This window comes from Camelina sativa, chromosome 6, assembly GCF_030686135.1.
Source record: "Camelina sativa cultivar CO46 ecotype springtype chromosome 6, ASM3068613v1".
Taxonomy (NCBI): domain Eukaryota; kingdom Viridiplantae; phylum Streptophyta; class Magnoliopsida; order Brassicales; family Brassicaceae; genus Camelina; species Camelina sativa.
Genome location: NC_141885.1, coordinates 28,544,353 through 28,567,811, shown reverse-complemented (window position 1 = coordinate 28,567,811; position 23,459 = coordinate 28,544,353). Strand labels below are relative to the sequence as shown.

General features: G+C 38.8%; 8 protein-coding genes and 1 long non-coding RNA gene across 16 annotated transcripts; 3 read left to right on the top strand and 6 right to left on the bottom strand.

Annotated features, from left to right (window-relative positions):
• Nucleotides 1-100: 100 nt before the first annotated feature.
• LOC104793760 (NADH dehydrogenase [ubiquinone] iron-sulfur protein 5-B) lies at nt 101-1,219 on the bottom strand. Its single transcript, XM_010520181.3, has 2 exons — nt 1,024-1,219; nt 101-468 (listed from the first exon to the last, which is right to left on the bottom strand). The coding sequence occupies exons 1-2, from the start codon at nt 1,171-1,173 to the stop codon at nt 367-369; spliced, it is 252 nt and encodes an 83-aa protein (XP_010518483.1). The 5' UTR covers nt 1,174-1,219; the 3' UTR covers nt 101-366.
• A 279-nt stretch (nt 1,220-1,498) lies between these two features.
• LOC104793759 (DExH-box ATP-dependent RNA helicase DExH8-like) lies at nt 1,499-7,264 on the top strand. The gene is made up of 14 exons (XM_087455433.1): nt 1,499-1,853; nt 2,258-2,435; nt 2,608-2,781; nt 2,953-3,100; nt 3,212-3,520; nt 3,898-4,044; nt 4,113-4,293; nt 4,656-4,933; nt 5,024-5,140; nt 5,222-5,366; nt 5,517-5,779; nt 5,939-6,133; nt 6,200-6,730; nt 6,823-7,264. The coding sequence occupies exons 1-14, from the start codon at nt 1,694-1,696 to the stop codon at nt 7,021-7,023; spliced, it is 3,027 nt and encodes a 1,008-aa protein (XP_087311559.1). The 5' UTR covers nt 1,499-1,693; the 3' UTR covers nt 7,024-7,264.
• Nucleotides 7,265-8,048: 784 nt separating this feature from the next.
• LOC104793758 (pectinesterase inhibitor 6) lies at nt 8,049-9,011 on the top strand. The gene has a single exon (XM_087454001.1). The coding sequence runs from the start codon at nt 8,259-8,261 to the stop codon at nt 8,871-8,873; it is 615 nt and encodes a 204-aa protein (XP_087310127.1). The 5' UTR covers nt 8,049-8,258; the 3' UTR covers nt 8,874-9,011.
• A 2,247-nt stretch (nt 9,012-11,258) lies between these two features.
• Nucleotides 11,259-14,214, top strand: LOC104793757 (UDP-glucuronic acid decarboxylase 4). Its single transcript, XM_010520178.3, has 5 exons — nt 11,259-12,314; nt 12,660-12,823; nt 12,948-13,022; nt 13,597-13,689; nt 13,787-14,214. Exons 1-5 carry the CDS (start codon nt 11,558-11,560, stop codon nt 14,012-14,014), a joined length of 1,317 nt encoding a protein of 438 aa, XP_010518480.1. The 5' UTR covers nt 11,259-11,557; the 3' UTR covers nt 14,015-14,214.
• A 24-nt stretch (nt 14,215-14,238) lies between these two features.
• LOC104793755 (uncharacterized) lies at nt 14,239-15,731 on the bottom strand. 7 transcript variants are annotated; one of them, XM_010520171.3, is made up of 6 exons: nt 15,629-15,731; nt 15,519-15,550; nt 15,386-15,413; nt 14,959-15,036; nt 14,613-14,717; nt 14,239-14,544 (listed from the first exon to the last, which is right to left on the bottom strand). In XM_010520171.3, the coding sequence occupies exons 2-6, from the start codon at nt 15,521-15,523 to the stop codon at nt 14,428-14,430; spliced, it is 333 nt and encodes a 110-aa protein (XP_010518473.1). In that variant the 5' UTR covers nt 15,524-15,550; nt 15,629-15,731; the 3' UTR covers nt 14,239-14,427. The 7 variants fall into 7 exon arrangements, with proteins under 7 accessions (XP_010518473.1, XP_010518476.1, XP_010518478.1 ...); XM_010520174.3 differs by having other exon boundaries at nt 14,959-15,033; nt 15,629-15,728; XM_010520176.3 differs by having other exon boundaries at nt 15,386-15,410; nt 15,629-15,721.
• A 103-nt stretch (nt 15,732-15,834) lies between these two features.
• Nucleotides 15,835-18,623, bottom strand: LOC104793753 (caffeoylshikimate esterase-like). 2 transcript variants are annotated; one of them, XM_087455430.1, is made up of 8 exons: nt 18,292-18,623; nt 18,052-18,145; nt 17,920-17,952; nt 17,079-17,225; nt 16,853-16,983; nt 16,616-16,753; nt 16,427-16,525; nt 15,835-16,304 (listed from the first exon to the last, which is right to left on the bottom strand). In XM_087455430.1, the coding sequence occupies exons 1-8, from the start codon at nt 18,352-18,354 to the stop codon at nt 16,296-16,298; spliced, it is 714 nt and encodes a 237-aa protein (XP_087311556.1). In that variant the 5' UTR covers nt 18,355-18,623; the 3' UTR covers nt 15,835-16,295. The 2 variants fall into 2 exon arrangements, with proteins under 2 accessions (XP_087311556.1, XP_087311555.1); XM_087455429.1 differs by having other exon boundaries at nt 15,835-16,341; nt 18,292-18,578.
• A 23-nt stretch (nt 18,624-18,646) lies between these two features.
• Nucleotides 18,647-21,303, bottom strand: LOC104793754 (SWI/SNF complex subunit SWI3A). The gene is made up of 7 exons (XM_010520169.3): nt 21,007-21,303; nt 20,279-20,799; nt 19,760-20,200; nt 19,457-19,596; nt 19,323-19,372; nt 19,086-19,231; nt 18,647-18,951 (listed from the first exon to the last, which is right to left on the bottom strand). Exons 1-7 carry the CDS (start codon nt 21,062-21,064, stop codon nt 18,775-18,777), a joined length of 1,533 nt encoding a protein of 510 aa, XP_010518471.1. The 5' UTR covers nt 21,065-21,303; the 3' UTR covers nt 18,647-18,774.
• A 596-nt stretch (nt 21,304-21,899) lies between these two features.
• Nucleotides 21,900-22,834, bottom strand: LOC104793752 (large ribosomal subunit protein eL8z). The gene is given in 6 exon segments (XM_087455431.1): nt 21,900-22,113; nt 22,115-22,147; nt 22,149-22,205; nt 22,207-22,364; nt 22,551-22,629; nt 22,632-22,834. Coding segments are annotated over 6 exon segments (543 nt in total). The 5' UTR covers nt 22,767-22,834; the 3' UTR covers nt 21,900-22,032.
• A 23-nt stretch (nt 22,835-22,857) lies between these two features.
• LOC147943081 (uncharacterized) lies at nt 22,858-23,291 on the bottom strand. The gene is made up of 2 exons (XR_015560146.1): nt 23,159-23,291; nt 22,858-22,900 (listed from the first exon to the last, which is right to left on the bottom strand). It is a non-coding gene; the product is annotated as an uncharacterized LOC147943081 (long non-coding RNA).
• Between the last annotated feature and the right edge of the window lie 168 nt (nt 23,292-23,459).

Here is a 23,459-nt window from a genome sequence, read left to right as displayed (position 1 = left end):
ATTGCACGAGGCAAGGTGAACTGCTGAAGAATGTTCCACTTCCCACATAATTGAGGTGAAAAGGGTACATGTCTTAAGCGAGGTGTGTTGCAACTCAAAGTTGTTGAGAATATTAATTTCAAAAAAAAAAAGCAGAACATCAGTGGACAAACTGGAAAACAAACAAAGCGATCTGAGATGTTGTTTGGAAAAACAAGATACAAAATCTTCCCATGAACCTTTAAACATCATTGGATAAGTTGCAAACTGAAAAACAATGAAAGCGTTTTGAGAATCTGTATTGAACAAGATACAAATCTTCCCATGAACCTTATTAATTCTTCTCCGGAATCGAATGAAAAAGCATATATGGATGAGGATTGTAGACTAGTGATGGGTGTGAGTCCCATCCCCGGCATCTTCACCTTTCCTGGAAGCTGCTCTTAGTTTACGTTGCTCCTCCTTGTATATCCTGTTCCTTCTTTGAAACTGCAACAGGTGCATCATAACACATTATGAACCACCGACCTACTAGTTAAAAATATGCTCACTGCATCTTCATACCAATTTCAGTAGTAGCAACTGTGTTGCTTCTAGTAATACAGTATATTAATAAGAGAGCCGTGTAATTACAGAAACAGTAGCATCAAAAGAGAAGAGATTGGCCTTTATTTTAATTCGAGAAATGACTAATCTCTATATGCATACAGTAGATTTAAACGAAGAAGAAGACAAGCAGCAGAGGATTCTAAGAATCGTAATCTAGAGACTAGTTTGTTACTTACTCATAATAACTCGGAGTTGAGTTGGTAAATTACAGAACAAGAGCAAACAATCCATATGTCAATGAATTAGTAGAATATAAGCATTAAGGAAGCCATGACGAATTTGCAGACGCAGATGCATCTAAAATTCAAAAGAAACTAACTAACTCGTTTCCCAAATGATGGTTCGACCTGATCTAGAATGAAATTTGTCGACCATGGGATCTAGACATAAGAATCAGACTGATCTAGAAACGGAGAAAAAGGAATCGCGGGGTACCTCTTTGGAATGGTGGAGACACTCGAGGTAATCTTCACGGAGAAGAGTACAATCTTTGGGCTCTCTGCAATGAGACATACACTCACTGAAATCCATCCAGAAATCGTAGCATCTCCCTTTGTTTCCTGTGATTCCCCATCCCGACGCCATTTTTGTCCCTCCCAATTTTCCTCTTAGTCCAGAACGAAATGTTTTCGTCAAACTTCAACGCATACGGTTCGTGGTTCGGTTCGGGTGACCCGATCCATCCATCCCCTTAATGGACTTTCAATTAGTGTGGGCTATTATTGGGCGGCCCATTTAGTCTCTTTCTTTTTCTTGTTTTTTCAATTCTTTTTTTCATTGGCGGCATGGCACTTTTTTTCGCCCCCTTCCCTTAGTGGGACCCAGATGATTCGTGGCAAAATCTCCAGTGTGCGTGAAAGCACCGTACACCCGCACACGTTTGACTAGTCAGACTAAACTCAACGAATCAGAATTGAGAGCTCAACGCTTTCTACATAAAATGCTAAGCGTATGCGCGTCGCAGCGGATCAACGCTCCCAGAAAAACCCACTAAAAGCGTCGAGACTCGAGAGACGGAGGTGATTGACAGTACTAGTCATACCAGAGAGACTAGACTAGCCTCTGCTACTAGAGAGAGAGCAGTCGAGTTTTCCGTACGGCAACAATGACGGTTTCTTCACCGACTTCGTCTTCTTCCTCTTCGGAATCTTTACCTCTGCCTTCCTCTAACTTCGCCTCGCTTCCGATTATGGCGATGAAGAAGAGAATCGTCGAGAAAATCCTCGAGAATCGCGTCACTCTCATCGTCGGCGACCCTGGATGCGGTACGTGCCTCCTTTTGCCTTGTTTCTCCTTTTCTACTTCTCTTTATATACTCTGTTCTGTTACCTTCGCTCGGAGACGAGTTTCTCTAGTTATCTGCGTTTCTCTTTGGGTTTTTTTTTTTCTATAGAAATACTCTGTGTGCTCTTAGGGTTTCTTATTTCTTTCTTTTCTTTCTCGTAGGGTTTTTTTTTTTTTTTTTTTTTTTATGTATCAAACAAGATTTTGAATGTTTTGGGTGTTCATTTGATTTGTTTCTGTCTTACGTATAAAATCGGAATTAGTAAAAAAACTAGGGCCATATTTAGCTTCCCTGCGCCTTGAAACTTGTTATTATTGTAAAAACTGGATTTCCTATTCATCTTATCCTGAGTGTGGTTGGTTACTTTGTCCTTGTTTGTTTCAGGGAAGAGTTCACAAGTTCCACAGTTCCTTCTGGAAGCAAACATGGCTCCCATTTTGTGTACACAGCCACGGAGGTTTGCGGTTGTAGCTGTTGCTAAGATGGTTGCTAAGTCTCGCAACTCTGATTTAGGTGGAGAAATTGGTTACCACATTGGCCATTCTAAGATTTTGACCCAAGGGTAACTATATCATTTTCTTCATCTTCTACGTACCCATATTATACAACAGTGCCTCCTCTTATGTTTCTTCTATAGTTTTCCGGATAAATGCAGTCTGATTATATTTTGCTTTTTTTCTTCCCTTATTGATGACTTTTATGCAATTATTCTCTTCTTGTTGCATGCACTGCAGGTCGAAAATTCTCTTCAAAACTGCTGGAGTTCTGTTGGATGAAATGCTAGACAAAGGGTTGAATGCACTCAAGTACAAGGTTATCATTCTTGATGAAGTCCATGAAAGATCTGTGGAGTCCGATCTTGTTCTTGTCTGTGTTAAGCAGTTTCTCATGAAGAACAACGACCTCAGGTTATAACCCTTTTCCTTAACATTATGTACTTCCTTTAAGGTTCTTAAACTGTTCCACGTGCTTTTCTTTGCTGATAGAAGATAAGTCAGTTTTACACTATTCCGATTCAACAGTGTTATTTACCTACAACGTTTGTATTGAGAGGTCACGGTGATGTGATATTTTTACAGGGTGGTCTTGATGTCTGCAACTGCTGATATAACGAGGTACAGAGACTACTTTAAAGAACTCGGCAGGGGTGAACGCGTTGAAGTAGTTGCTATTCCTAGCCCTGACCAAAGAAAAATCTTCCAGAGAAGAGTATTATATCTTGAGCAGGTTATGTTTTTTGAGATTTGGTGCTCTTTATGGGACTATCTGATTAATTTATTCTTTTTTTGACCTCAAGTCTGACTAAGCTAATTAATTGTGACACTGTTCGTGTAGCAGGTTGCAGGATTGCTTGGTGTGAGTACTGATTTGTCAGCTTACTGTCCTGGTCCAAGTCCTTCTTCAGCTGATACTGAAATCAAACCTGAACTGCAGAATCTTATTCATGATCTCATCTTATATATCCATGAAAAGGAACCAGACATTGAGAAGAGTATTTTGGTTTTCCTTCCAACATACTACTCACTTGAGCAGCAATGGTATCAATTGCAACCGTTTCACGCATCTTTTGAGGTTCACATATTGCACCGAAGCATTGACACCGAGAAAGCCTTGGCGGCTATGAAGATATGCAGATCCCGACGCAAGGTTTCTCTTTTAACTTTCCATTTTTCTTCTTCCTTGAGTGATGTGCATTATTTTTGTGTCCTAATGGTGAGAGGAACCCAACTGAAATCTAAATAACTAGAGCATAGATGTTTACAAGTGTAGGGTGTTGAATTGCTTGTGTGTTCAGACATCTTTTTGTTGAGCATATGGGTTAATTGCGCCCGCTGGTGTATTTTTCAGTAGCTGATGAGATGATAAAATTGTACCTTCCATCTCAGCTTCCCTAAATTAGACTTGAGGACTTATCATATTATTGTGGAGACATCAAACTCGTAATGATGCAATGAGTTGCAACTATCTTTTTGTGACTTCATTGATTTCATAGTTATATAAACTTTCCAAATTACTGTTATCAGGTGATATTGGCTACAAATATTGCGGAATCTTCGGTAACAATACCCAAAGTAGCGTATGTCATTGACTCGTGCCGGTCTCTGCAAGTGTTCTGGGATGGACTCAGAAAAAGAGACGCAGTTCAGCTTGTTTGGGTTTCTAGATCTCAGGTATTGCTGGAATTCACCATTTATGGAACAAAAAATGGATGTCCTAACTTTTGTTTCTTTTGTGGAAGGCTGAGCAACGTAGAGGGAGGACAGGTCGAACATGTGATGGTGAAGTGTATCGCCTGGTGCCGAGTGCGTTTTTTAACAAGCTTGAAGAACATGAGCCCCCAGCTATTCTTAAGCTGTCATTGAGACAACAAGTTCTCCATATTTGCTGCACAGAATCCAGAGCCATTAATGACGCAAATGGTAATAATGTTAGAATTGTTTAGACAATTTGTTGACTTCTTTTTAAATAGACGATGTCAAACTTGGGTTAGCTAATAAGGATAGTCAGGTTAGCTAGGTCCTATGCCACTGCATAAGTACCTATCACATAAGTTCCTATTATATGTTCATGTCTGGTGTACTCTGTAGATATGGTTAACAATGAGGTACCTTAGATGAAGCTAATGGTGGGAATATTCATTTCGTTATTCGTAAAGAGTGAGTGCATATTTGCTTTAGAAATACAATAGATAGAATCTAAAAGATAGTATCCAAAATGTTTTTGCGTCTAGCTAATCAGACTCCGTCAGTTGAACTGAGTGTAATTCTTTTCTATATCTTAGCGTTGCTGGCAAAAGCTATGGATCCACCAGAGCCAGATGTCATTGATGATGCATTAAGTATGCTATTAAGCATACGAGCATTGCAGAAATCGCATAGGGGTCGTTACGAGCCCACATTTTATGGACGGTTGCTTGCTAGCTTCCCATTGTCCTTTGATGCATCTATTCTGGTCGTCAAGTTTGGTGAAATGGGAATGCTAAGAGAAGGGATTCTGTTGGGTGTCCTGATGGATACCCAACCGCTTCCTATCAGTCATCCTTTTGGAGATGATTCACGGGTATGTCCTATTGGTGGATTTATCTGCAGTTCTGCACGTCTTTTAGATCATGATCTTAATCATCTACTACCCCTATGTCTTCTTTAACAGTTTCTAGAGTATGTTGACCACTATTTTGGTGGTAGCAAGACCATTTCTGGTGGGCGGAGGGAGGTGGTACTCATGGCAAACTTTTGTGCTTTTCAGTTTTGGCAGCGTGTCTTTAAGGTAAATAAAATAGTTTTGCCATATTCCCAAGGATACCAGCTTCTACTCTTGATGATCTTACCAATGTTTCTCTCCTTGAAGGACAAGCATCGTCTTGGAAACTTGAAACAACTTCTGTCAAAAGAGAAAGATAAAGATCCCAAGTTGAAGTTTTCTGAGATGGAACAAGAATGGTGTGGTCTCCACAATATTGTCCCGTCATCTTTCCATCATGTGTCTGAGATGTGTAAGTTCATGGCACTTCTTCGATTCTTTTTTATGGCTTTCCCATTTTACTCATGAAAAACATTTTTAGAGACACTTAAACATGCTAATAGCCCGTTTTTAGTTTCTTCCTTTTCTTCTAACCTTTAACTAAATTTTGCCTGTTTTACAGATGAAGATACACTTGGCTCATTTCATCGTTTCAGACCTCAATTCATCAGTTCTTCTGATTCTCTAACAACCTATTACAATCCAAATGAATTTGATCACACATGCTATATTGAGTGCCAACCCAGTGAAGATATATATCTACACTCTGAGGAGGAAAATCAATCACCTCCTGAAGTAAGAAAATGTGTATCGGTGCCGTTTATTCCTCCTAACGCATTCCAAGCTAATGCTATTGCAAAAACCATGGCCAGCATAATCAAAGAGGTATTCATTTGCCAACCTTGTCTCGTGTATTTAGTATTGGCGTACATGCTTTTCAATCTTCTCATTGTGTTCAATTTTTCAATGATAAGAGTGCGAGAGCTGGAAACAATGTTTCTTCTTTACAGCATATTGATGTTTTACTGTTTCCATTTGCCATAGATAAGAACTCAGGGCACACCATCTGAATCTGAAAATGACCATGGAGCAATCGAACCTGAGGATTACATTGAGAATGGAGAGGCCCCAGTCTGTGTATATTTCCTGAATGGATTTTGCAACCGTGGTGACCAGTGCACGTTCAGTCATACTCTTCAGTCAACAAGACCAGCCTGCAAATTTTTCGCGTCATTGCAGGTGCATTACGTTACCATTCTAGTTAGGGTTATCTTTAGTGTCTATGCTAATTTTTCGGTTTTGCAGGGGTGTCGATATGGAGAATCGTGTTTGTATTCACATGTCATGCAAAGACGGACAAAATCATACTCTCCCCCTCCCCAATGCCTTCCGGAAGGAGATGACTCTTCCAGATCGCCTCTGCTGGATTTGTTTCCAACTTCTGAGGGATGTATCCTTGTGTTTGATGACTCTGACATGCATTTCACATCAAGTATAGCCAATAGGTATCCGTCCTGGAGGATACTCTCCACATCATCTTCATCAGAGACGCTGTTTTGTGATTCATCACTTGCCGACACAAGAATCTTCTGGGGTCTGAATCATCCCTACCAGACCATCATCTCAAAAGCAGGAGGGGAGAACCCAATCCCGTGGAAGGAAGTGAAATGCGTGCTGTGGTTCCTTAATCCAGAAAGCTACGCTGAAACTCCTGAGAAACAGAAAACTATTCTGCAGAATTTCTTCGAGTACATGGCGATCAGAATACTCGGTGATAATCTTTACGAAGTCCGAGTAATTCTCACAATGAACAACGTCAGATTCTCACTCTTACAGGTAAAAATGAAAAGTCTTGTTGCATCAGCACTTTGATTGTGTATTTATCTACTCCATTCATCTTATTTTGTGCATTTTTTTTGTTTTTGAAGGTGGAGAAAGTAGCCAGAGACAGCTTCTTCTTCCTTGGAGAGTCTTTCCCACATAACTCAATAATCTTTGGTGAATTGCCAGAGACATTAACCATCCAGAAGCCTATGCTAGTCTCCAGACCAACCTCTTATGTCTTTGATCTCCATCCGCCTACTGACGCCCAGTTTGGTGACTGCACCTCTCTTATTCACAACAGATGATCTCTTACGTTAAAAAGGAAGGAGAAACAAAAACAAAAAAACTCTTTACCTTTGGTCTCTGTCTATATAGTCATCATAGGTCTTTATCGCCTATTTTCTATCCTAGATCTCCTCTAGTCTCATCACGAACGCGATGATGTGAATGGCCATAACCATATGTTTAGACCTTTCAATTCTTGTGGTAGGTACTAATTAACGATCTCTACTATTCTATTTCTATCTGATGTCATATTGGCTTTTATTTGAACCAGACTCATAACTAACCCTGATGATGTTTTTTTATACCAGAAGTAACGCACGTAAAAAAAATGTGGTTAGGTCGTGAATTTGGGTTAACATCACTGGCCTCATTCGTTTTTAATGCAAACACACATCATAATAAATGCGAATTAACCGGTTTAGATTACGATATTGGAACAGGTCCTTTTTTCTTGTTTATTGAATGAAATGATTTAGACCCCCCAGGTACGCTATTATTGTAAAAATGAAATCCACGTCTCCACGTTCCAATAATAATATCTTGTAAATTTTTTCCTCTTGCTTAAAGAAAAACAAGAATCAAATTCATAAACATTTAAATGATAAGGGGATCAAAATTAAGCTTAAAGAATTACCAACTCCAAGTGACTTTTGATACTCTCTTTTTTTTTTTTTTTTTTTTTTTTTTTAACTTTCATTATTGCTTCTCACCTTTATCTTGCTTCCTCGGCAACCCTCTTTTGGTTAGCACCTCGTATATTCAATCATCAGAGTTTAGAAAATAACTATTCATGCTAGGTCCTCTTATTGTTTTACGAAACAGTATCAAAATTTATACTCCCATAGATAATTTTGTTACACATGCATGTATCTAGTTTTTTAGGAGGTAGTGGTAGCTTTTACACCTTTACTAAAAATAGTAAAAGAAAGAAAAAACAGAATTCAAAACAAACACCATAGCAATAGCATAGATGGCTGATTAAATCCATCGATATAACGCTTAACCGTTTGTAATGATTACTACAAGAGAACGAACCGCCTGATATACTACTACTCTTTTTTTTTTTTACCTCAAAAACTCCATATTTTATTATAAACTTAATTTTCACGTCCTAATTTAAAAAGGTTAAATGTTACTCACATAGGCTCCTTATATAAGATATAACATCTCTCTATCTCTCTCTCCCTCTGTATCTACTACTAAAACATCGTCCCAATTTCATAAAAAGTAGCGTTTGGATCGAAAATTTAAGAAGATGACTTCTTCATCTATCACGTTTACTCTTCTTCTTATTCTTCTTCTTGTTATTGCAGTAAGCGCAAATCCGTCGTTAGCCTCCAGTAATAGGAACAACACAGAGGACAGCGTAACGCGGTACAGCACATACGTAAGAAACGCGTGCAGCGTAACGCAGTACCAGCGGCTCTGCGTCCGAACGCTATGGCCGTTTGCAATCGTGGCGAGAAACAAGACGAGCAAGTGGACGCGAGCTAGCGTGGCGGTGACGATAACTGACACGAAACGGATCTTGAGAATCCTGCTCAAAACGCGGGGTTCAGCGGCGGACGAACGCGAGAGGATCGCGTTATCGGACTGCCGTGAGCTTTTCGTGGACTCATTGGACAATCTGTACAAGTCACTCGCCGTTCTCCGGACACTGAACGCCGACGAGTTTCAGCGGCAGATGAGCGATCTCGCCACGTGGCTGAGCGCAGCGCTCACGGATGAAGACACGTGTCTCGATGGGTTTGAAGAGACGTCGAGCAGATCATGGACGGTCAGGATGGTTCAGAGGAAAGCTACCAAGTGTATGCAATTATGCAGCAACGCTCTCGCTCTCCTCAACAAGCTTTCTTACGATGGCTTGTAATTTACTCCTCTGTTAATTACTTAATTATTTCATTAGAACTTTATACAACAAATCATACAAACATGTTGTGATTATATATATAATATGATTCACACAAATTATCATGAATTTATGATTTCATAAATATTGAATTTCCAATTGGCCTCGGTTTATATTATTTCTTTTCTGCAAATGTCTCTTCTTCTTTAAAAAATTGTATCGAACTAATTTTTGTTGTTGTCAGTCCCTAAGTTTGATGACAAGTATGATAAAAGAAGATTTCAGGAACACTATATTTAATGCTTTGTTATTTATTTATTGCACAAGTTTATTTTCTTCGTTCCACAACCACAATAAATAATATGAACGAATGTATACATTATATTCATTACATCTTTTTTTTGTTTATATAAAACAAAATGATTGAGAAATTAGAATTTTTTATTTTAGCGGTGTCCAATTGATTTGTGGCAAAAAAAAAAAAAAAAAAAAAAAAAATATACTGTTCTGTAGAATTGGAATGTGGACATCACAAAAATGTCAATTATTGAGGCGAACAAAACTCTACTGTCTACATTAATATAGGCTTATAAGCCCAAATATAAAATTAACGGGTTTTAATAGTTTATATACGTAGGCCTACATTTAGCCCAAGATGCCTCAAACAAATTTATCAAATTATCTATCAATCATGTAATTAAAGCCCGAGATGGTTCTGAAAATAATGTTATTTTATTTTTTAGAAACGAGAGAAAGGACAAAACACTAAAACCAGCAAAGTTCATGACGTACGTAGTTATTTGTCTCCAGTCTCCTTCGTATTATGTACTGTATTACAAATTGATGATTATCGGATGTTTTTCTAAATGATGATTACATATATTATATGTGTTGTGGTAATGATTACATATATTATACGTGAGTCGTGTGACCAAAAAATAGTACTACTATCATTAATACTAGTTGTTGGGATTCTTAACTTATTAGGGGATGCAATGCAAGTGAGTTCAATGAAAGCGTATTCAAGAATAATAATTAAGACGTACATTGCACATAATAATAACTACTACTAGTAAGAGTTTTTTCAGCTAACTAAAACTAAACTAAAGCAAAAAATAATAATAATATCTATAAGCGTTGTTGGCTCGATCGAAAATGGAGAGTGCAGAAAACGTGGGAAATAATAGATGTACATGTGGCGTTACCTGGCTCAACGTTGCTTCATGACCAAGTAGTTTAGTCCCCCCCTTACCTGACGTGCGTGCGACCCTCCTCCTCTCTCGTCGTCGTCGTGGTCACTTTCGTCATTTCCTTTGTTGTTTTTTCTTGTCTCACTTTTCTCCCTTCTTATAGGTTTAATAACTTTAAACAATCTTAAAGTAAATTAGAAGAATAATGGAACTATAAATTCGTCTTTTTTTGCAAAACAAAAAAGGGTTTAGCGTTGTATTAGACTCTATATTACTCAGAAATAAAATGGAGATTATGTTCTCTTTTAATACCAAAACACAACATTATTTTATATTTACTCCGGTTATTGTAGCATTTGCCATTACATTATGTTTTTGCTTATTATTTTATGCTGAATGTTAATTGCTCTCGTTTCTACAAAATTAAATTAAATATATGTTTGTCTTCTTCCATAATTAACTACAACAAGTTTCAGTCCAGAGATGCATGATGATCAAAATTGTCAAATATGCTTTTTTAATAAAAACTGTCAATAAACGTTTTAGTACGAGAATATTTCATAAACGTAAATGTGTATATTGCTTATGTTAGGTGAATAATAGTATAACTAATGGTGGCAAACAAAAAAATTAAGAAAGAAAATAAATAAATAAAGAACGTTGAAATCACTCAAAGTTTGTCATCAAATTTGGCTTTGCGTGAGACAAATTAGGCGCTTATTGACTTTCTTAAACTATAATACTGCTTTATTATTATTAACTCTATAATACTAATTCATAGACTTAAATAATAATAATAATATCGCGTTAGATATTTTTTTTATGTGTTATTGTCTACAGTTTCCAATTCATAAATTTAAAGAAAACTTAATTCATTTGTTCTTAATGACAATGAATACAAAAAAAATTATATACTACCAGTAATTAATTTATGCCAAAAAATCTCTATATATATATATATATATATAAACAAAAGCAAAGAATAATGTGAGTAGTTGCCAAAATCTTAAAAAAAAAATCAAAATTATTTAATTAAATTCAATGATTTTGAAACAAATCATTAAAGTTTGTAGTAAAAGACAACAATTATTTTTTTTAAGGAAAAAAAAACTGTAATTTGGTCAAAGAAAAGAGAATAAATCAGTGTCCGTTTTTTGGAAGAATCCGTTTACTTTTCAAATCTGAAAATAAAACGCCTTAAAGAGAGAGAGAGAGAGAGAGAGAGAAGAGAGGTAAAAAAAAAGGGGCAATTAGCTGTAATTAACAGTGAAGAAGGAGGGCTAATTACTAAAATATCTCTTTCTACTTAAATACAGAAATATCCCTCAAACTCTCTCTCTCTCTCTCTCTCTCCCGTCTAAAATATCAAAAAAGTCGACTCAGTCTCCGGCGACTCGGAAACACTCTCCGATTACTTCTCTCCTCTCTGATCTCTCATTTCTCTCTCTCCCCCTCTTCTTCGATCTCTTTATCCCGAACGCTGATTCCTAATTTGATTTCAATCGAGGAACGAAGATGGCGTCTGAGCTCACAAACCGGCGTCACGAGATTGAACAACGAGAAGAAGCGGAGTCTTACTACCCGAGGCCGATTAAGCCGTGGTTCGCAGCGATTCGTCCGATCCGTTACATGCTCCGAGAACAGAGACTCATCTTCGTTCTCGTCGGCATCGCAATCGCCACGTTAGCCTTCACACTCTTCTCCAAATCGTCATCATCATCCCCGAGCCAACCCATCCCTTACGACGACGCCGATCCTCTCCCCGGTTACGGAATGCGATCGTATCATCCCACCATCGAGTACACGAGCCGGATCGGATCGGCGGGTGGCAAAATCCCTCTAGGTCTAAAACGCAAAGTGCTAAGAGTCGTAGTTACCGGTGGAGCCGGTTTCGTCGGGTCTCACCTGGTTGACCGGTTGATCGCAAGAGGAGATAACGTGATCGTCGTTGACAATTTCTTCACCGGGAGGAAAGAGAACGTGATGCACCATTTCAGTAACCCCAATTTCGAGCTTATCCGCCACGACGTCGTGGAGCCCATCCTCCTCGAGGTTGATCAGATATATCACCTGGCGTGCCCTGCCTCACCTGTCCATTACAAATATAATCCCGTCAAGACTATCAAGACCAATGTCGTCGGTACGCTCAACATGTTGGGTCTAGCCAAGCGAGTTGGTGCCAGATTCCTACTCACCAGTACCAGTGAGGTCTACGGAGATCCTCTTCAGCATCCTCAGGTCGAGACTTACTGGGGCAACGTTAATCCCATCGGTATATTCTCTTCTTCTATTCCCATCATCGGCTCTCTCTCTTTATTTCATTTTGGGTGTGTTATAAGCGGCGCACGTTAGCAGATATTATTATTATATACGCTCTCCGCTCCTCTCAGATCTGGCCAAAACCATTTGAACAGTAAAGTAGTGGGCTCCGTTCTATCGTACGGCTCTGAGACGTGTATCCCATTATTTTTTTGACGCTTTTAGCCCTCCCTTTTTCATTCCTTAGATTTTTTTTTTTTAATTTTTTTTAATTTCCGTTCTGGAGTAGTAGATGGGAAAATTGTGTTGTTAAATTTCATAGAGACTGTGTGTGAGTGATAATGGCAAATTGGAACAGGTGTTCGGAGTTGTTACGACGAAGGGAAACGTACGGCGGAGACTTTGACCATGGATTACCATAGAGGCGCTAATGTTGAGGTTAGGATTGCCCGTATCTTCAATACTTATGGCCCAAGGATGTGTATCGATGACGGTCGTGTGGTTAGCAACTTTGTTGCCCAGGTCCGTTGGTTTCTTTCTTTCTTTCTTTCTAATGGTTTATAATATAAACGAATCAATCAATGACTAACTTGTAGTATTATACTAGTGGTGGTTAATTTAAGAGTAAATGATGATGATTGTGTAGGCCTTAAGAAAAGAGCCTTTGACTGTTTATGGTGACGGTAAGCAGACAAGGAGTTTCCAGTTTGTCTCCGATCTGGTAAAATTCCTTTTACTTTTTCCTCCTAAACTTCATGATTAGATAAAAGCAAGCAACAGTTCTATTCAATATGTAGCCCCTACTATACTGCTTCAAATTTTGCCAAGACAACATCATCTTTTTTGTTATTCAATTGTTACTTTCGTGGGGTATACTTCAGTTTTGGCATGGTAAAAAAAAACAGTCTATCTTGATAATGTTCAAAGATATATATAGTCGGTACATACAATAAGTGGTAGAGAAATGATCTTTGGAGTTTCGATAGGGAAGTCAAAACCACTTGTATATTTTTGTTATTTACAATTTGGCAGATATTGCAATCTCTCTAGGATATGATTTGTGACCGAGATTCACTAACTTGAGATGAAAATGGATAAATTACCTGAGGCCACACTAAAAAGGCTTTAGTTGTATACAATGTCACATCAACTCTAGGGATGGATGGGTATCAATCAATAACATGGGACCAAAAACACATCTCTCAGATACCATTGTCCTTTCTTTTTGTCTCTCTATTACCTTGCATTGTTGTTTATTATTTGCCTACTGATGAGCTTGAATGTGAATATTATAGGTGGAGGGTCTGATGAGGCTGATGGAGGGAGAACATGTCGGTCCATTCAACCTTGGTAACCCTGGTGAATTTACCATGCTCGAGCTCGCTAAGGTTCACCCTTTTCTCTTCTTACATATATTTATATAATATGATATGATTTCCTAAAGTAAAGGCATCTGACCCTAATGAGTGAATTGGTGATGTACAGGTGGTTCAAGAGACCATTGACCCGAACGCAAAGATAGAGTTTAGACCAAACACAGAGGACGACCCACACAAGAGGAAACCAGACATCACAAAGGCCAAAGAGCTTCTTGGTTGGGAACCAAAGGTGGCTCTACGCCAAGGACTCCCACTTATGGTCAAAGATTTCCGTCAACGTGTCTTTGGCGACCAAAAGCAGGATTCTTCCACCACCTCATCATCAACAGAGTAATTTGTAGCCCGCTTTGCCTCTAGAAGACAGACGGGAGAGGAGAGCCTCGTTTCTTTTCGTTTTGTTTTTGTTTTTAATTTTGATTTCCATTTTGCCATTCGCGGCAATGTAGTGGAGATTGGACCTCACACCAATTTTAAACTTTATTCTTTTTTTTTTTTTTTTTTTTTTAATATAATGCTATCACTTAAGTCTGGTCATCTGGTGCTTTGGACAATGCGAACAGGTAAACTGACCACAAATGAGAATTCGGGACTAACACCCCTTAAAGATCTTTGTCAAGTTGAACATAAACGAAAAAGAGACTCATAAGGTGTTTGAACTTAAAAAGATACTACTACTACCTACAAGAATTTATCACTTTCAGCACAAACAAAGTAACATACATGCCTCTTAAGTGTCTTCTCTTTTTCTCACTTTGGATTCCTGAGGACGATAATGACTGAATCTCCACGTAGAAACATCTTGCTTATGAAACGATCTCTGTTGACCGGAAGTGCCTTCTTCTTGCCTTTTCCAGTTTTCGGAACCTAAATAAAAACAAGGTTCAATCGAGAGGCACACAAACAAAACTGATTTCAAGAGGGAATTTGTTTACCTCAGTCCACATCTCTCGGACATTTTCAAGAACCATGTTGCAGTGTCTGTCAAATGCCCTCACTCGCCCAAGAAGTTTCCTGTTGTTACGGCAATTGATCAACACCTGAACACAAACTTGACTTCGTTAAGAAGCTCCCATTTCAACCACTCTTTCATATGCATTGATTGTCTTACTCATAACATATTATGGCTTATATAAACAAGGAGTTGTTACTAAACGAAGCTCAAAAACATCTAACCTATTCAAAATATGTTTTCACATACAACACTATCTACACATTTGTCTAATGAAGCAGAAGCTCTCAAATACCCCTCTCCACCTAGAGATCTCTAATATAATATACCTGAGTGTTATTCTTGACGCTCATCATAAGAACAGAGAGTGGCCCAGTGTTGAATTCCTCTTCCTCGGTCTTGCCCTGCTAAAGTAAGCACAGTATCAAGCATTATGACTAGGAGTAACATACATATGAGAAGATAATACAACAACTCCTAAGAGTACCACCAGGTAAGACGATGAAATTTATAACAGTAACAAATCGAATTAAGAGATGAAAAACAAACAAACAAACAATTCTCTACACTAAATCGCTCAACGGAACAAAATAAACTCAAGTGAACATCTATAGTGACACGGGTTCAGCAAGACTCAAGCAGTAACGAGTAAGGTGATTGCCGAAATAGGGAAACAGTAGATGAATTTAGGGTTTATGACAGCGACCCGAAGCTTATTGATAATCGATAAAAAGCAGTATCGAGAAGAAAGCTTACATTAGTATCCTCCTCCATTGGCTTACTGCTGTGACGAATCAAGAGAAAACGCAGTGTCGAATTCAGTTCCATAAAAAGAAAAAAAAAAAAAACGGAGACGATGCTTAGAACCAAGACAGAGATAAAAAGATACCTCATATTGTTTTATCGCGACTTCTTCTCGACCTAACGAAACGCGAAAGAGATTCAGGAAACCAAACCGCACAAGGAGGGAGATCGAAGAAATTAGGGTTTTTACTTCACCTGATGATAGATAAATCTCGCTTTCGTTTTCCACAGATCTCTCTCTCTCTCTCTCTCTCTCAATCAGGAAGAAGAACTCGAAACTACTTGGCGGGCCGGCGGTACAAGATTATTAAGTTAGAGGCCCTTTTCAACTTATTGGGCCTTTTCAATTTATGGGCTTTTTGATATTATTATAAGTTCTCTAGCCTTTTCCACCAAGGAAATACAAAACACACACAAATGTTTTTATTGCAATGTATGTTATAGTGATAGACATTTATTTAATAAACCATCATACGAAATCATCATATCTCACTCTTTTCTTTTACACAAATTTCTTGTTTTTATTCCTTGCTAATTTTAACCAGACGGCCACGGTTCAAACCACAAAGGAGATTCAAGTAGGGACGTTTAGGCCTCCCTTGACTGTTGTTACTAACTCCCTTAACCGGAACCTTCTGGATGCTCCTAGTCGTAGTGGTAGTAACTCTTATAGGAGTGACAGTGAGAGAGGCTGGGTCAGCGGTTCGAAGATCAAGCCATGTGATGATGTCAGCAAAAACGAGGTCAACGTTACAGTCAGGTTCACCTGACGTCAGAGCGTGCCACATCCCGGGATACAACTTGAGTGTCTTGTCCCTTGTGCTAGCTTTCTCGTACAATGCTTTGCTTATCTCTGGATCCGTCACTGTATCTGCTTCTCCGTGTAATACAAAGAAAGGCATTGTTATCTGAAAAAAGTCCAATCACATCTTGTCTTGATCAATAATCATGGGATCAAGAATTTAGGTATGTAATGAAGAGATAGACATGAACCTCGTGGAGAGTGTCTTCCAGGTTCATGCTTGTCCTGAGCATCTCAAGTGCTGTTTTAAGCCTCGGCTTTTCTTGATATATCAGCTTGTTGTTCCTTACCTGCATTTTTCACACACATCAAACTTTTTTTATAGACAAACAACTAATTTTTAGATGGTTACAGCTCCACATATATACTATACAACAGACCTCTTCTCGCTTGACCAGGTCCTTGAAAGCAGCGTCGATCACGTTTTTTGTTGGAACTATTTTCCATTTCGGTATGAGTTCTTCAACTCTAGTTAACACACTAATCACCACCGGGTGTGGCTTCACCTTCTCGGATATCTGCATATACATACATAAACAATTATACATCTGCCGCTTTCAATATTTTTATCTCCCTGAGACTCTTTACAATCTAACAAAGTTGCGGGTTTTTATTACCTTACACATTGGAGCAACAAGAATGGCGCCGTTCCAAAACGAAGGATCTTTTTTGTGAAGCAATAGGGTGACTGCACCTCCCATGGATTCTCCATACAAGAATCTGCCTTTCTCCATGTACTCCTCTTGCGCTGACGCATAGAGTGTAATCAGTCATAACTTGGGGTTGATAGAAAAAATCTCTTCTTCTAGTCTTATAGTTATGCATATATGTGAATGTTTATACCACAAATAGAGGTGTAGTAGTCGTAGCAATCATTGACAACGTTCTCAAACTTCTTGATGTAGCAGCGAGATCCCATGGACCTTCCATGACCTTCATAGTCCAAACCGAAAACAGCGTATCCGGCTGAAGCCAGTCTGATTCCGCATTCTAGAATAAAAAAAAACATGTACTATTCATTTTAGTTTGAGATCAGACCTCAGCTGATAGAATAAATTTTCTCAACCACCAAGCCATTCATTAGACAGAAGGTAATTTAATTTGATAGAGATGAATTTACACACACGCTAACCGAGGAGAGACCCCCCACTAAAAAAGAAATAAATTCCAAATTAAATTGTCTACGATCCTTCTCCAACCAAACCAACTAACCAATATAAAAAAGTAAGACTTGTTGACCTACCCGGTCCTAACACTCTACATGTCTTTGCAGTTCAAGAGGCATTTAAGAAGTATTACTATACAGACATAAATGTTGAATAGTTCTAAGGTCCACACTGAATTGAAGATGAAGATTTGTCAAGATCTGCTACTAATCAATATACTCCATATGTCTATAATATAACATCAAATGTAAATTATAGTAAAATATATATGCAGTGAAACAAATGATTTTTTTTTTTTTTTGTTTCATCAAATCCCAAACATAAATTGAAGATTTGAAACAGTTTATATACACAAGTCTATTGCGAAACCTCGTTCAGAGAACTAATAGAAGCTTGCTAAGAAAATGGAGATTGGTTTGATGTAGTTAATGCGGTGTTGATTAAGCATGCACGTACGTATATATGTGTGTATCAGACATAATAATATTAGAAGGAAGAAGAAAGAGTGAAATTAATACCTTTCATGAAGTCGCTACACTCCATACCGTAACCTGCAAAACAACAACAACAAAAAAAAAAAGATCCCACGCTAAAAATCTGTAATGAAAGGTGGCTCGTATAAGTAGGAAATACTTGAAACAAATATATACCATGGCAGAGGAAAACGAGAGCTTTGGGAGAAGAAGATGAAGGGATCCATCTACAAGCGAACACTTCAACACCTCTCGCATTTCTTATGTATTCCTGTCTCATCCAACAAAATTATACATATATATTGCATTCATGAATCTATCACGCTTTCACTCTCATGTTGTTAAACTACTACTACTACTCTCTGAATCTGTGAGGAACAAGAAAAAGAGAGAGAGATAGAGGAAGAGAGAGAGAACCTCGTGGTATTGGAATTCTGACGACTTTACGTTTTTCTGCGATTGACATGACCGGAGCGACATTGAGATTTGAGAGAGAGAGAGAGACAACGAAGGTTGGGGGATTTTGAAGGCGGTGTCACCAATTTATAAAGAGATCCGAGAGTGACACTATTTATTCTTCTTTAATTGAATGGAAAAAAAAAGCTGAAAAAACGTTTACTCATTATTTGTTTAATTGACGTCACTGAGAGCTTATGAGTTAGAGACCCATCATCAATTTGGTGAGACAAATCGACAAATGATGTATGTAACCTACTCTCATAAAGTCAATATAAAGCCTCTCTCTCTCTATCTATATATTTTGGCACATCCCTTTAATAAATAAGAGATGATGATACTACTTCATATGATGGACAAAAGTCAACAAAACAACACCATTTTTCATACATACGGAGAAAACAAATCTAGAAGAGTTGCACAAAAAAAAAGGAGAAAAGAAGATCATTTCACGTACGTATGATCCCAACGTTTGGTGACACCACTACGAAACGCGCATTGCAAAACGCTAATCCTCTCTTGGAGGATTGTTTCTTTTCCACCCTCTATCACTTCCTCTTCCGCATCCATTATCAATTCCAACTGGTCCAGAAACTTCAACTTGCTCTGCACTTTCTTCAGCTGAGTTTATATATATACAATAAGCAAAACATCCCGGGTCAAGACACAAACAAGAGTGGAATAGACAAAATGTTTTAATGTTGAAACCCAAAAAGAGTGCAGGAGACACCAAGGTTTTTAGTGTCGAAACCAACCTGTTGGTCTATTACAGTCGCAGCTAAATCTTCCATTTCTCTTTCTTCTTGATCAGCCAGTATTTTCGCCTGAGCAGCTGCAGCTCCTAAAGCTGTTGCCACAGACGCTCTTATCCTTAGAGCTACAGGTAGACCCTGAGGCCCGTCTGCAAATATAACAAGGATTACAAATCTTTAAGTCATCTTGAGCTCTCATTCTACACCCAGGGATGTATATTGGATCACAATACAAGTTACCTTTCTCTTCTCTCTGTTCCTCCATCTCCGTATCTTTGTCTCCATCAGCTCTGTGAGCAAAGTTTTGAAATTAGCCTCCACAACGACATGAGAAGCCAAGCCATAAGCAAATTGAGGGGTTGCAAACATCGAACCTGTCAACAGTGGAATCCGTGTAATCACCGGTGTCGAAAATCTCTTTTGGACATGAGGCTTCATCACAGAGAGCTGCAATTGCAGCTTTTGCAGCAGCAGTTGCGACAGATGGACCAACTTTACTTGCCATGGTAGCGACCTGTTGTTCAATGTGTAAAGATGTTATTAACTCCCGAAAATATATTTTTCACTAGAGTTGAAAGGGGTATTCTTTGCAACACTTAAAAGAAGAGAGGGATCCGAATGTTACACTCATTTGGAAAATAATGAACACAAGGGACATTGTTTAACAAAACATTCACCTGTTTCATAAGTGAACTATCACTGTCTGATATCAGTGCAACACGTTTCCTTTTTGCTGGAGGCCCATCTTCATCTTCATTTTCCTCCCTCGTCTCTGTTTCCTCATGTTCTTGAACATCAGTTTTCACCTGTTCTGTGTCTTCATCCTCGGTGGGGACAGCTGAACTGAGTCTTCCAGAAGTAGAACCCATCAGAAACTCTCCAAAGGGGAGCTCAATGAGTTTTGAAATGCAATCTAGTCTGCTCTTTGTAGAAACACTTTGTGCAATGAGTTCCCAGTCATCTCCATGTTTCAGGACAGATTCTAGCAAGAGGAGGGTTTCTTCCTCGGTCCACAGAGCTGCAGCTGAATCCCCAACCAACTTAAAGTCATCTGCAGCGTTGTTCTCCCCCCCATAGCTGCCATTCTTGAAACACTTTTCGCATATGTTGACAATACTCTGCCAACATCACTATGTCAGGAAACAAACCAGAGAGAATGGAAACATGCTGATCCATAATAATAACAAACAAGTCACCTTATTATGTTGATAGAAAGCAGAATCACAACGTTCAGCACAATGCCCACAAAGCAACACATCATCGGGCTTCTTCGAATCGCTGAAAACATCTGAATAAGAGGTAAGCGGAGGTAGTTTGACGCCACTCACAGTTCTTTGCTCAACAAGGGGAGGTGCGGTAATAGGCCTCAAAGAATTAGGGGTTGCAGTAACTCGAATACCAGCAGGAGTCCCTTGTTCGACCTTAGCATTATCCACCGACGACAAAGTATCGTTATCGTTAAGGGAAGGGGAGAAATTGATCAACCCCCACTTGTCGAGGAAGAGAAACACTTTTTGAAGCAAATTGACATCGCCGACGAGAAACTTGCGGATGCTGGTGAAGGTGAGCCTCCTGGAAGTGTCCTCTCTAAACTTATTGATGATGAAATCTCTGTACTCCTTGTAAACTTTGGGGGTTCTTGTGATTGAGCTCTCACTGAAGAACTCCTCAAATTCGCGTCTTTCAATTTCGTGTATATCATCCCATAAGAACCAACCTGTATGAAAAATCAAAACAAAAAACAGATCCCCAAATCAAACCCTAGAAAAGCAGAGGAAAAATTCTTCAGCAATACGGAAACGGTAGAAGAAACCCTAGAAAACTATAACGATGAGTTATATGCGATTGATTAAATAAAAAAAAAAAAAAAAAAGCTTCTGGTGATGAGCATATATAAGGGTGGGGAGAAAGAGAGAAGACATACTGGATTGAGCAGGGATGGTGTAGAGCTCGAGCTCTGCGCTTGAATCAATGGCTTCCATGCCCGTTACCCTCACTCTCCGATTCCCTCCAAATCACAAACACACAACACTCAGATTCTATTATCCTAGCCGACCAAAATCGTTGATGTGAGACCAAAGAAACGAAAAATCAAAAATTAGTTTAAGGGTCAAATTTCCGAAAACTCATACTGGGAACCTGGGTCAAATATATGAACTTAAACAGGGCCTAATTATATATCAGCCCACTTGTTTTCTCTTTACCCATTAACGGCCCACATGCTGCATCTTTTTATTTGTTAAACCCTCTTGCTTTCGGTTACATTTTGGTCTCACTCGTCTTATAATTTCGTGTCAATCTCACTGTTTTGTTTAATGACTCCAACCCCTAAAGACAAAATTTGCGAATTAAAGTAGTTTCTCCTTTGCAGAAAGATTTAAGTGGTTGACAGACCAAAACAATAAGGGATCCAGCATTTTGGAAAACATCGAAACTGAGAGTGACAACATTGATAAAAACAAGAGTTCAGCTAAAAAGAGAGTATTTCAAGAGGACGGCTAAACAAAAAAAGCTCTATTAGTTTTACGAATCCGAGCCAAAAAAAAGACACACACACAAAGCAATCCTCTCAAGTCATCCTTTGTGCTGCCTCCTTTGCAAGCACTCTTTCCTTGGCCTTGGTCTTAGCCTGGGACTTGGATCCCATAATGCCTCCTCCCCATTTTCTTCCTGTACTCCTCGTACTTGTCGTTGAAGTTAGCCTATAGACCCCCAAAAAAAAAAAACAGAACCAAGTGTCAAATTTCACAAGAGTATTATATGTCTCGCTGTCAAATTTCTGTTCTATTTGTCGCAAGAAAACTATTATTACCTTGATAGCCTCAAGGATTTTGCTGAACTCTAGCTTGTCCTCATTCTTGACAGTGGTCAAACACAAGCAAGCAGCAGTCTTTTGGTGGGACAACCTGAAAAGTAAAGAGACAAAGAAATTAAGATAAAACACTCCATGCTAACCAGAGAGACGTACAATAACACATACCGCTCCAAGACGAGATTTGCCCTTGACAATGCAGTACGGGACTTCCATCTTCCCTGCAAAGAGCAGGTAACCAGACAACCAACTCAAATGGGGTCGACATCATGAGCGATGACAACAAGTTGGGCCTTGTTCTGCTCAATGAGGGTAGGTCACATGGTTAAGGCCATATTTGACAACAATGGGCTTCTTAGACTCGGAAGGCTTTCCCTCAGCTTCAGCTTGAGCTTTCTTGAGAAGACGCTCTTTCTTGGCAGCTTTGTCCTCTGGCCTATACTTAAGAAGGACCTTGAAGAGGTTGGTGGCTGCAATCATCATCAAAAACAGAATATAGTCAGGCACTGAATGAAGAGAGAAAAATACACAAACATACCCAAAAATCGTCTCAATAAAGTTACCAGAAAATATACAAAACTGGGAAAATGTTTCAATAACAAATAAACTAAAAGCAGCAAGTCCAAAACAATGACTGGTGTTTGAAGAAGACATACCAAGATTCTTGTCAAGAGTCTTGGTGAATTGGTTAAGAGCTGGTGGGACCTTCAACCTCTGCTTAAGGATCCTCTTTCTGCCTTTGAAGACGGGATAGATTTGGGCCATTTGATGTAGCGAGTGAGATCCTTCTTAGGAGGCAAAGCTCCACCAATACCGAATTGCTTAGGCCTCCTCTCAAATAGAGGGTTAGTAAACTTTCTCCTGGGATACATCAGAATTCATAACACAATCTTCAGCAAGAAAACCCTTAGAAGACGAATAAGAAGAAGATAAGATAGAAAAGCAAAAGTAAGATCATAAATACCGTCTTCTTCTTGGCAGCTACCTTAACTCCTCTTTTAGGGGCCTAAAAACCAAAAAAAAAAAAAAAAAAAAAAATCGTGGACTAATTAGTAACCAAATGAACATCGGTGATGATGAGAAGAGAAAGACATTGCTCTATTATACGAAAACTCTTAGTAGAGAAGAGTTCATTAGCTAATCTATCGAGTACCAAAAATCCAACAAAGTCTAGATCCTAGGCATCCAGCAAAAGTTCTAATTCCAACATGAAAAACAATCATCTAGATCCAAAAAATCAAAAGTAAAGAGGGAAGATATGTACCATTGTGAGTCGTTCCTCCGAAGCTCCCAACTCCAAATGGGGTTATCTCTCTGCAAAAAGGGACGGCTGAGTCGAAAGAGGAGAGAGTATCGCTAAAACTAGGGTTTTGCCTTTTTATATACTACACCCACGGGATCGCTCAAATAATAGGGCTTCTCCGTTTTTTCTCTTCATTAAATCAAAATTACAAATATTACCCTCTCTCTCTCTTTTCTTTCTTTTGTTACGATCGAGTTACGTGGTCCGGTTTCTTTATACCACCGGTTCAAATTACCCAGTGATGTACCACCACAATTTGTTT

Bases quoted from the DNA above. Each gene is read 5' to 3' on its own strand.
- LOC104793754 (XM_010520169.3), bottom strand. From the start codon at position 21,064: ATGGAAGCCATTGATTCAAGCGCAGAGCTCGAGCTCTACACCATCCCT. The intron at 20,800-21,006 runs GTATGTCTTCTC...TTTTTCATACAG, and splicing joins CACCATCCCTGCTCAATCCA to GTTGGTTCTTATGGGATGAT. The intron at 20,201-20,278 runs GTGACTTGTTTG...TGATGTTGGCAG, and splicing joins CTTTCTATCAACATAATAAG to AGTATTGTCAACATATGCGA.
- LOC104793755 (XM_010520170.3), bottom strand. The intron at 15,037-15,385 runs GTAAGCTTTCTT...TGCTTACTTTAG, and splicing joins CAATGGAGGAGGATACTAAT to CAGGGCAAGACCGAGGAAGA. The intron at 14,545-14,612 runs GTAAACAAATTC...GTTTTTATTTAG, and splicing joins TCCGAGAGATGTGGACTGAG to GTTCCGAAAACTGGAAAAGG.
- LOC104793760 (XM_010520181.3), bottom strand. From the start codon at position 1,173: ATGGCGTCGGGATGGGGAATCACAGGAAACAAAGGGAGATGCTACGAT. The intron at 469-1,023 runs GTACCCCGCGAT...CACCTGTTGCAG, and splicing joins GTCTCCACCATTCCAAAGAG to TTTCAAAGAAGGAACAGGAT.
- LOC104793758 (XM_087454001.1), top strand. From the start codon at position 8,259: ATGACTTCTTCATCTATCACGTTTACTCTTCTTCTTATTCTTCTTCTT.
- LOC104793757 (XM_010520178.3), top strand. From the start codon at position 11,558: ATGGCGTCTGAGCTCACAAACCGGCGTCACGAGATTGAACAACGAGAA. The intron at 12,315-12,659 runs GTATATTCTCTT...AAATTGGAACAG, and splicing joins GGGCAACGTTAATCCCATCG to GTGTTCGGAGTTGTTACGAC. The intron at 13,690-13,786 runs GTTCACCCTTTT...GGTGATGTACAG, and splicing joins CCATGCTCGAGCTCGCTAAG to GTGGTTCAAGAGACCATTGA.
- LOC104793759 (XM_087455433.1), top strand. From the start codon at position 1,694: ATGACGGTTTCTTCACCGACTTCGTCTTCTTCCTCTTCGGAATCTTTA. The intron at 3,521-3,897 runs GTTTCTCTTTTA...TACTGTTATCAG, and splicing joins TATGCAGATCCCGACGCAAG to GTGATATTGGCTACAAATAT. The intron at 5,141-5,221 runs GTAAATAAAATA...CTCTCCTTGAAG, and splicing joins TTTGGCAGCGTGTCTTTAAG to GACAAGCATCGTCTTGGAAA.
- LOC104793753 (XM_087455429.1), bottom strand. From the start codon at position 18,354: ATGTCGCTCCGGTCATGTCAATCGCAGAAAAACGTAAAGTCGTCAGAA. The intron at 16,984-17,078 runs GTATAAACATTC...TCTATGCGTCAG, and splicing joins CTACTACACCTCTATTTGTG to CGCAAGAGGAGTACATGGAG. The intron at 16,526-16,615 runs GTCTGTTGTATA...TGAAAAATGCAG, and splicing joins ACCTGGTCAAGCGAGAAGAG to GTAAGGAACAACAAGCTGAT.